General features: G+C 50.0%; 1 protein-coding gene across 3 annotated transcripts; it reads right to left on the bottom strand.

Annotated features, from left to right (window-relative positions):
- Positions 1–291: 291 nt before the first annotated feature.
- On the bottom strand, positions 292–9590 carry Rnf41 (ring finger protein 41). Of its 3 annotated transcripts, none has more exons than XM_051176057.1 (5): positions 9448–9590; positions 3327–3598; positions 2129–2264; positions 1680–1783; positions 292–968 (listed from the first exon to the last, which is right to left on the bottom strand). In XM_051176057.1, exons 1-5 carry the CDS (start codon positions 9535–9537, stop codon positions 617–619), a joined length of 954 nt encoding a protein of 317 aa, XP_051032014.1. In that variant the 5' UTR covers positions 9538–9590; the 3' UTR covers positions 292–616. The 3 variants fall into 3 exon arrangements, with proteins under 3 accessions (XP_051032014.1, XP_051032015.1, XP_051032016.1); XM_051176058.1 differs by having other exon boundaries at positions 3327–3541; positions 9448–9586; XM_051176059.1 differs by having other exon boundaries at positions 3327–3538; positions 9448–9585.
- Between the last annotated feature and the right edge of the window lie 1323 nt (positions 9591–10913).

A 10913-nucleotide genomic window follows, 5' to 3' on the forward strand; every position in this document is an offset into this window, starting at 1 on the left:
AAACAGGGAAAATACAGTTCAAAGGGGCATCTCAGCGACCCACCCTGCACACCCGTCGAGGCCTGCACCTCACAGGTGGGCGGCACAGGGCTGAGCTTGGCACAAAGGTCCAGTCTTCCCCAAGAGCTGTCAGTGATGACTGGGCAACACCCTCAACACTTCTGCTGGATGTCTGCTCCTCAGAGCTGCGCTCTCTCTCAATGCTTCGGGAAGGAAGTCAGCAAGCCTGCCTGCTTGGATCCCCTGGTTTTGGAAGAGAGGGACAATTAGAGATTCCTCACTCCACCCTGGTTCTCTAGGGAAAACAAATTTCTTTGTGCTTTCTGAAAATATTTGGGAACCAGGGATCTGAGGCAGGAAATACAGAAGTGGGGTTCTCCCACCCAGACTGAAACTTGACAGACATTGTGGGGGGAAGGGATATGGCAGAAGGCAGGAATCTGTGTTCATCCGCTGAGAGGCTCAGCAAAGCGCCCCAAGGTCCTTCGTGCCAGAAAAGCAGGGAGTACGTGGCTCAATTACAGGCCATGGCATAAGGACAGTGGGAGGCGTCAGGGCTCAGCAGCTGGAGCAATGGGTTTTTCCAATTCTACCTCTTCCTCACAGCCCGTGACGCTTAGATCTCCTCCACACCGTGCGCAAATATCATGACGAGCCCAGGCTCCTGCACCATGTCATCACCCATATGCTGGTTCTCGCAGGCCATCACCACAACGGCCTGCTTGCCAGGGATGCGCTTGGCCACGTAGTTCTCATAGTAGCGCCGGTTCATCTGCCTTGTCTCTAGCGTGGCAAGACCCTGGGGCCAGCTCCGTTCATGGGCGTTTTCAATCAGCTCATTGACAATAGAGGCCGGGCAGCCGCTCTCCACCAAGGAGCGCTTGATTACTGCCTGGAGCACAGCATCAGGGGTGGAGATCATCCCTCCCCAGCGGGTCACTCTTGCCGGCTGCAGGGAGTTCACCCACCTGTGTAGAGAGAGGGTTAGGACAGTCAATCCAGCTCACACCTTTCTCTGCTCTGGCTCTTCTCTGAACAGAAATGACCTTTCCTCCCTCTGCAGGACGATTGGCCTTCCTTCCAGCACTGGCCCAGAAAACCCAGATCTTCCTCTAGTTGGCCCTATCCAGGTCACATCACTCTCCATGTTCAACAGTCTAGACTGTTATTCTCCGAAGTCCCAATGTGTGCACAGCACCTACAACGCTGTAGCAACTGCTCACCCAGAGTGCCCTGAGTGAAGACACGTGTTCTGCACGCGGCAGCCCTCTAGTTCCAGGCTCACAGTTTGGTGTATCAACCATAAACGCCTCCTAACTGAATGGGTCGTAGATTCCCTTGTTCACTTGCTTATTTTTGCTGCATTTCAGATACTTTCCCTGGATACACTCAGCCTCCCCTGACCCCTTCTTCCCACCGAGACAGGGTCTCGGTCTGGCTGTCCTGGAACTCACTCTGTAGACCAGGCTATCCTCAAACTCACAGAGATCCACCTGCCTCTGCCTCCCTGAGTTCTGGGACTAAAGGCGTGCGCCACCACCACCAGGCTCATGTGGGTTTTAAGTGGCCTGTTTGGTCCCGAGTGCCCCTCGGCTAACTCCGTCCACCCCCTGCCCCTTCTTTGGGGCCTTGCTGCCAGGACATGGAGAGAGTGACCCCACACCCTGACTGACACTCACTCGAGGATCTCGTTGTATTCAATCGTCTCCTCCAGGTTCTGAAGGTTGGGGTTGACACTGCGGATTGCACGCATATATGCCTTCAACAACTGGATGTCTCGCTTCTGTCGGGTGGAAGGAGAACCAGAGGAGACCGTTAAGCCAAGCAGCACATCTGAGAATGAGGGGCTTGGGAGGGTGAGAACAGGCACTACAAGCTTGCTGGGGAAGGCAGCAGAAGGCTGTCCCACTCCAGCTGTCTCCCCAGGCCTCAGAGAGGCTTGGTGAAGACGGCATTTCCCACGTTAGGTGAGTGGGATGAGGGGAGTGGGCAAAGCCCCAGCTGATACTCTTCTGAGCCGTAGGCAGAGTATCCGCTCATCAGGACCGCAGACCAGAACACGAGGTGTGGTACCCACGGAGGCGTTTGTGACTGACCGGCAGGAGGTCATTTACAGAGAGGGTCCCACCTGTTCCGCCAGCTGGTGCTTGTGTTCAGCAGACGTCTTCTCCAGTTCCGCGATTCGAGTCTGCTGCTGCTGAACCACGGAGCGCAGGTGCTTAATGCAATTGTGATTTGGCAGCTCATCTTTGGGCATCTCCAGGCTGCAGGTCAGAGGGGGAAGAGCAAACAGGCTGCTCAGCGGGACCTGTGGGCTAGCGGCTCATTCTGCAACAGAAGACTGCTGAGTGTGCCACTACTCACATCTATCAATCTTTTCCTTCTCTCTTTCTTCTCCCAAACAAACTCTTGCCCCTACGCTGAACTTTCACCTTTCAAGACTTAGTGTTAAGACAAGGTCTTGACCAGCATTGGTGGCGCACACCTTTGAGCCCAGCACTCGGGAGGCAGAGGGAGGCGGATCTCTGTGAGTTTGAGGCCAGCCTGATCTACAGAGCGAATTCTAGGACAGCCAGGGCTACACAGAGAAACCCTGTCTCAAAAAACAAAACAAAAAAACAAAGACAAGGTCTTATTTGACCCAGACTGGCCTCTAATGGTGCCAAGGATGACTTTGAACTCACCTGCCTCCCACTCCGGAGTGCTGCGATTACAGCTGTGACCACCATGCTGGCTCATGTCGTGTTGGGGACAGAACCAGTTTTGTGTAAACAGGAAAGCAAGCCCTCTACTTACTGGAAGAGACACAGCCCCATCTCTCTCTCCTCTCTCTCTCTCTCTCTCTCTCTCTCTCTCACACACACACACACACACACACACACACACACACACTGCTGCCTTCTCCAGCCTGACTCACTCTTAGGATGCCGTTCTAAGAGGGAAAACTCTTGTGTCCTGTCCGGCTACTCTTGGCTTCTACCTGCACACATACATATTCCTTCTGAGGAGTCCTGGGTCACCGACCCAGGTGCCAGCATTTAACCAAATATTTCCCACCTCACACGGACAGAAAGTAGGGCACAAGGGAACACGAGAGGCTAGAAACTGGGGCAGGCAGCCGGACAGGGACAGAGTGCACTGGCCTGGAGAGAAACAAGTGCCTACGTCTTCAGTGTTACCAGAGGTCACTGGGTTGCTGTCGTCTTTGTTAGCAATGCAAGACCAAAATGACCATGGTTGGAAGTGAGATCTGCGGGTGGTCCCTGCCGACAGGGACGTAAATGGGAAGGGCCCTCATGGGAATGGGGTGGGGGAGGGAGTCTCACCCACAGCCCTGCTCGCAGGTCACAGGCCGCTTCGGATTGTGCTCGCAGTCACTGAGGTGGGACATGAGGTTGTCAAGCCGGACTACAGCACTGCAGCCAAACACAGCGTTGTCGCAGGCAATCTGCAGCTTTGACAACATGTTCCGCATGATCCGAGGCACTGGGCGCAGGTGGGCAACCGTGACAACGCTGCGGTCTACCGGGCACGTCTGCTGCTGAGAGAACCACTGGGTGATGCAGGCATTGCAGAAGGCATGCTCACAGTGAGGTGCCTGGAAGGGACACAAGGGTTAACAGCGGCCCACAGCCAGTCAAGCCTCTGGGCAGGCTCTAGGGCCAGAGGTCCCGGGGTCATAGGGTCATGGGAAATTGTAGCTCTATTTGGGGCAGGGCATTTTTGGGCCAGGTGTAAGTCTTACTTCCTGTGCTCAAGATAAACAAGCATAGGTTTCGTAACAGTAAGAGACATAAATAACTCTGCAGGACAATGGGGTGGTGACACAGGGCAGTCAGTTACTAATTGCTGACAGGGCTGCAAACACAATAATTGCTAAATACAACTGGAGAGAGGTGAGTTCTTTCCAGGCAAGGCTGGCCACACCACATGCTTACGGAGAGGAGGTTTAAAGACAGATCCTGAAGACTGACTCAGATGCCCTTTAGAGGGACAAAGCCTCACTTAACCACAGCAGAAATAACAGAGTACAAGACCCCTTGGGGGTGGGGCACACCTTTAATCCAAGCACTTGAAAGGCAGAGGCAGGCTGACCTCTGTGAGTGTGAGGCCAGCCTGGTCTACAGAGCCAGTGCCAGGACAGGTTCCAAGGCTACAGAAAAACCCTGTCCCGAAAAACAAAACAAATAAATATAATAATAAAGGAGAGAGAGAGAGAGAGTATAAGGGCTCCTCGTGGCAATGCATGTTGGCAGTGTGTGGCCTGAGGCAGATGTCTCTGAGTGCCTGCCCTATGTGGCAAGACTTAATCACCTCAGAAAACAAAGGAGTGGTGACATGACTCAGTTGCCACCAAGTCTGACAGACTGAGTTTGATCCTTAGGATTCTAGCAAACCATCTGCTGAGTTCCATGGGCTTCGAGAACATGGGAGGCGCACACGCCGCACACGTGTGGAGGTGCACATCTCTAATCCCAGCTCTTGGGAGACAGGCAGATTTCAAGTTCCATGCCAGCATGGTCTACACAGTGAGTCCCCCCAAGCACCCAAACAAACAAACAGGCTGGAGCGATGGCTCAGCAGTTAACAGCCTTGGCTGCTCTTCCAGAGGACCCAGGTTCAGTTCTCAGCACCCACACGGCAGCTTCAGGGGATCTGACAGATTCTTTTGACCTTCTCAGGAGCGTAAACACATGTGGAGTTCTCTCTCTCTACCCTCTCTCTCACACACAGAAATAAAAATAAATATTTTTAAAAAATGAAAACAAAGGACCCAACAACAAAGCACATAGCCAGGGTTGGGAAGTTCCTTGAGATGAGGCTCCTCTGAAGCTTGTCCTACCTACCCTTTCCATACGTGTTGCCCGAGTCACCACTGCTACACCTGGGCTCCTAACAAGACCAGTGCTTTTTGAGAAATGTCGCTGTTCTCAGTTTTAAGATAAGGGGGGGGGGGGCGCTCGGATTCTAGGACTCAGAAGTTGAAACTGGGCAGGAGGATCTCAAGTCCCAGGCTAGTTGGTTTATATAACCCTATCCTGCTTCAAAAACCAAAGCACCCAGCAAGGGGCCAGAGTGTCTAAGTCAGGTTAACCTTTGATTTACTGTGTGTGCAAATGAACCATGGAGACTGGTGTCCCCTTCCACCCTGGGTTCCAGAGAACGAACCGGTTGTCAGGCTTGTGTGGAAAGTGCTTCAACCCATCTCACAGGCTCAGGTGTTACTCCTCAGAGACTAAAGCACAGGGCCGGGGAGGGAGATGGCTCGGCAGGTGAAGGTGTTTGCTACCAAGCCTGCCGGAAGCAGAAAACCAACTCCCACAGAGTATCATTTGCTCTGCACTTGTGCGGGCACACTCGAGCCCGGGCACACACACAAAATAATAGGTGACAGGGTGTTCACTAAAAGGGTATAAACAACACTAATAAAAGGGCTAACTACGAACACATGAAATAAAAATAAAAAAGCAAACCTCAAAACTTTTGCCCCCACGTGCTTTGGCACAAAGCCCTCGAAGTGGTTGGCTTGTGTAGGGAGCGCTGGGTTAATAGGCCACCACACTTGCTTGGGTCATCTCAAAGTCTAAACACACTGTCTAAGAAAAAACACAAATCCTAGATTTCTCTGCTCTCCTCTGTCTCTGTTGCTACTAATCACGTCACCTCTGACCTAAATTATTAGGTATGCCTTCCAACTGGTTTCTCTTGCCTCTTATTATGCAGTCTACACCTGTCAGTCAGAGCATCACTTGAAAAGTGCAGACTGAGGCTGGGGATGTATGTATTCGGTGGCAGAAAACCTGCCTAGCGAGAACAAGGTGCTGGGATCCACCTCTACCACCACCAAAAACAAGAAAGAGAAAAGCAAGCTAAGTTCCTTTCTTCCCTCTAAACACTCGCTTTCATCGCTAAGACACTAACTAGAGATTGCTGGTGACAGAGTTCAGACACGTTTCCGACACACTGATGACCTGAGTTCAATGTCCAAGACTCACACTGTGGAAAAAGAAAATTGTTGTCCTCTGAACTGTGTACATGTACTCACACAGGCAATCATGCACTCTAAATGTAATTTGAAAATTAGATTTTTAAAAATTAATTAAGAAATTTAAGAATGTAATTACATTAGAAAATATTTCTAAAAATTTATTTACTTTTTACTTTTTTGAGACAACGTTTCTCTATGTAACAGCCCTAGCTGTCCTAGAACTCACTTTGTAAACCAGTCTCAAGCTCATAGAGCTACACCTGGCCCCATTTTAAAGCCAGGTGTGGTGACTCACAACTTTAGTCTCAGCACTCAGGAGGCAGAAGCAGGAGGATCTCTATGAGTCTGAAGCCAGCCTGGTCTACAGAGCAAGTTCCAGGACAGACAGGAACATACAGAGAGACCTTGTCACAACAAATAAATAAATAAATTATAAACTAATAAAAACAAAGTATGTATAGACTGGGCACATATATGTATTTCTCAAGCTACGGAGGCTGAGACAGCAGGGTCAAGCCAATGAGGTGGCTCAGGAGGACAATGAATTTCCTCCAAGTCTGGTCTCCTGCATTCAATCACTGGGACCAACACGTGGCAAGAGAGAACGGACTTATACTAGCACACCACAGCATCAGAGACAGACAGACAGAAAGACAGACAGAAAGACACACACACACACCACAGCATGAGACAGAGATAGACATACACACGCACACACCACACCATCAGAGACAAACACACATAGCACACCACACCATGAGAGACAGACAGATAGACACAGACAGACACATACACCATAGCATAAGAGACAGAGACAGACACACACACACACACACACCACAGAGACATATACACACACACATACACACACCACAGAGACATACACACACACACACCCCTACTTTAGGGAGGAAAATAAATTAGGACTTGCCAAGGCTACACAGCAAAGCCCTGTCTCAAAAAAGATAACACTACCTTTGGTGGAAGCAGAAATGTGTGTTTTTTGGTGTATCTTTTTATATTATTTTGATTTTTTTCTTTCTCTTTGTTTTTCAAGACAGGGTTTGTTTGTATAGTCCTGGCTGTTCTAGAACTCACTCTGCAGACCAGACTGGTCTCACACTCAGAGATCCGCCTCCCTCTGCTCCCCAAGTGCTGGGATTAAAGGTCTGAGCAACCACTGCCTGGCTATTAGATTTCTTTTTAAAAAAAAGTATTATTATCTGTGTGTGCAGAGCTGAGGGCAGGACAGAGGAGCAGGGTAGGGGGACAGGAAGGTGTGAAGGACGTTTTCTATCATGGGATCGGGGGCAGGTCACAGGTTTACTTGCCAGGAGCCGCTTAGCCATCCCAGCACACTAAGGTAGAGTTCACCTTGGCCTCCAACTTAAGCCTCTGCCTCCACTCCTCCAGCATACCTCACTTCACAAGCCACAACCAGCCTGATGAGTTTTCTAAAAGTTCAGTTGTTTTTATTTTATGTGCGGAAGTGTTTTGCCAGCATGTTATGTCTGTTTATTCCCATGCCTCAGACCCCTAGAGGCCAGAGGAGGGCAATGGATTGCCGAGAGCTGTCTGTGGGTGTTAGGACGCAAACTCTGATCCCCACGGTCCACAATCTTAAGCCATTTCTTCTCTCGCTGACCTTTTTTTTTTTAATTGGAAAAAGGTTTTTCACACAATATATTCCGAGACCCTACAACTGGACAGTGTGCAGAGAGTTAGAGAGCTCAAAACACTCAGTCCTAAATGGGAAGTCTTCATTAGACCCCTCAACACAGGGGTCAGGAATCCTGCAGAAGAGGAGGAAAGATTTAAGAGCCAGCGGGGATGAAGAGCAAGGGATCAAGGCCTTCTTCCAGACGCAACAGGACTGAGACACCTGTGAACTCAGACTGCAGCAGCATGCACAGCCTGGATCCAAGCCAGATGGGGCCCCAGCACTTCCTGGGACGTGGACACGAGCCCCATTCCAAACCCAGAAGCTATCTCCAATTGATAACCACTACAGAAGAAAAGTCAGTTTTCCCCTTGACCTTTAAAGTTTGTTACTTTTATTGTTTTTAATTATGTGTAGTTGTACCAGTGCCTGTGTGAGGGCACATGCACAGAGAGTAGGTGCCTGAGGTCAGAGGCTTTAGAGCCCCTCAAAGCTGGAGTTAAAGGCAACTGAGAGCCAAAAAACAGGTTGCTGGGACTCAATCTTGGGTTCCCTGGGACATTAGCAAGTACTCTTAACCACTGAACCATCTCTCCAGCTGCAACTTGATTTTTGTAATCATTTCAATAAATATGACCCATCCGTTAATAAGTAAATAATTCAGTGGTAGGACCAGTGCAACAAGACCCTTGGAAATATACCAACTGTCATGAAGGCCACCTTCCTCCTCTCTGAGGAGGTAAACATTGGAGGTGGCTGGGTGGCTTCTGACTTGGGACTCACTAATAACCATTTCACCGCTTCACAAGTGACTTGCCTTAAATGGCAGTGGCAGAGGGTACACAATACCCTGCCAATGCCGCAGGGAGCAGGGCCCACCCTGTGACCTCGGGACACCAGTTGCTCCACACACATCTGATATGCCTTTAATATCAAAGACATGGGAAGGGTTCTGGCTCCAGGACTGACAGCCACTGTTGTGGAGAGAAAGAATCAACTCCAAGCCTCAAGGGAAGCCTGCGAACTGTCTACAAGTAGCAAAGGAGGAGACTTTACTCTTGTCCCGGTTTGGAAACTTGTATTGTCTCAACTGGCCAAGTGGCAAAGGACTAACTGGTATTTGCAAAATGAGGGCAATAAGGCTCGCACAGGATCATGCCCCATGAATGTCATTGCCACCGATTTACCTTACGCCTTGCCTGGCAATCCTGAGCTTCTCAAACTTGTCCCGGGAGAACACAATGACTCAAGAGCCTGGTCTGGCTGGTACAGGATATGACCTATTGACCTGGAAGGTTTCACATCAAAATGCCAAGTGCATGGCTCCATCAAACCTTTTCGGTAGATCCTAGGAAGAAAGAGTCCCACCTGTTCTACGTTAGACTAGAGGCAGGCAAAAAAGGCCCCAGTGCAACAGCTGGTCACACGAAGAGTATCACACTGTCCAAGCGCAGTGAGAACTAACTGAGCAAATCTAGGAGGTCAGTCACTGACAGAACATGAACCTCAGAGCTCTCAGAAGAGCAGTCACTACCAAGCCACTGTGGGAAGAAACAAGCAGGTGATTACTGTCCACAAGTATCTCAGTGATCTCAGGATAGCTGAACCCAACTCTAGTAGAGTCCAGAATGTCACTATTCTTCCTGTAACCACAAATTCTCCTCTGTACCAAACCTCTACTGGGGCAGGAATGGTAGAAGGACACAGGGACTTTCTTGGGGTCCATTCCTCAAGAGCATTTTTGGGTAGTTTTATTGTCATCCACTGACCCCACAAACCAGCCCCCAGACCCACTCACCTGTACTGGCTCCTCCAAGACTCCACTGCAAATAGGGCAGATAAGGTCCTCGTCAACATCCCCCTGGAAACGTGTTACATCATACCCCATGTCTCATCACTGAAACCCAGGTCCTGAAAGCAGAAACAGGAAAAAGAATTCACTTCGGAAAAGGCCACATTTGTGTGGCCACAGCCCCAGGTTACTGCCAAAATCCATTCACCTGTCTAACAGGCATTCACCAAGAACTGAGTACCAGCTGCTTATGAGGAATAAATCCAGGTGGGAGCAGATATCACGTAAGCACACACATAAATCACAACGCAACAGAAGCTTCCATGGAGGCTTACACGGACAGGACTCCTAATGCGGGCTGGAAGAAAGGAGGGTCTGAGAAGTTTTCCAGAAATGTGCCCTCAAGGCAGAAAGAGCTAGCTGGGTGGAGGACTGGGACAATAGAGCATTAGGCCCAGCTGGGCTCAGAAAAAGGCTGGCCTGAGGGGTACAAAGAACTGTCAAGAAACAAGTGTGGACAGCAAGGGCCAGGCCACCAGGAGTCCTATGTGGAATGTGGGCTCTGTCACAAAGGCCATGAGATGTCACTGCAAGGTTCAACAGTGAGCGGACACTTCTCTTTACAAGCCCCTCTGTTGCTGGGGTAGAGCTCAGTCGTAGAGTGCTTGCCTACTGTGCCGGATCCCTGGGTGAGATGACGCACACCTTTAACCTCAGCACTCGGAAGGCAGGTGGATGTCTGAGTCTGAGGCCAGCCTGGTCTACAGTCAGTTCCAGGACAGCCAGGGCTACATAGATCTTGTCCCAAAAAAACCAAAACCAAAACCCCACTGTGTGAAAAGGGATTAACTGGAGACAAGGACGACAACTGTGGGCAGATGGTGAAGAATCTGAACTGAGTGCCTGCAATGGGGAGACAGTCAGTTCTCAGGAGCTCAGAGATCAGAGGACCGCTTTTACTCTTACTGTGCATAGGATGGGGCGCACACGCACAGTACATAAATGGAGGTCTGCAGTGGCTTGAATGAGCCATGTGCCCTGCAGGCTCAGGTATTTGAATGCTGGGTTGCCAGTTGCTGATGCTCTGAGGACAGCCCCGCCCATTTCTGTTGCCTTGTCCGTCAGTCCCCCCCCTTTCCCCCCCTGTGTGTATCTCTCTGTTTCTCTTACTCCCTCTGTGTGTGTGTGTCTGTCTGTCCGTCTATCGTCTCTTTCTCCACCTGCCCTCACCTTGTTTTCTGAGAATAAAACATGTACGTGCTAGCTGCCTGCTCCTATTTCTATTTCTGCCCGCATGCCCAAAACCTTCCCTACCACTATGGACTCTCCTTCTCTGGAACCTTAAGCCAAAACAACCCCTTCCTTAAGTTGTTTCATCAAAACAACAGAAAAGTAACCAGACAGTTCTGTTTTGGTAATTTACACTCTCCTGAATTCTTAAAAAGTTTAAACAGACACAAAATAACATCTTA

The sequence above is a fragment of the Phodopus roborovskii genome, unplaced genomic scaffold, assembly GCF_943737965.1.
Source record: "Phodopus roborovskii unplaced genomic scaffold, PHOROB, whole genome shotgun sequence".
Taxonomy (NCBI): Eukaryota; Metazoa; Chordata; class Mammalia; order Rodentia; family Cricetidae; genus Phodopus; species Phodopus roborovskii.

Bases quoted from the DNA above. Each gene is read 5' to 3' on its own strand.
- Rnf41 (XM_051176057.1), bottom strand. From the start codon at position 9,537: ATGGGGTATGATGTAACACGTTTCCAGGGGGATGTTGACGAGGACCTT. The intron at 2,265-3,326 runs GTGAGACTCCCT...TCTGACCTGCAG, and splicing joins ACCTGCGAGCAGGGCTGTGG to CCTGGAGATGCCCAAAGATG. The intron at 969-1,679 runs GTGAGTGTCAGT...CTCTCTACACAG, and splicing joins GAATACAACGAGATCCTCGA to GTGGGTGAACTCCCTGCAGC.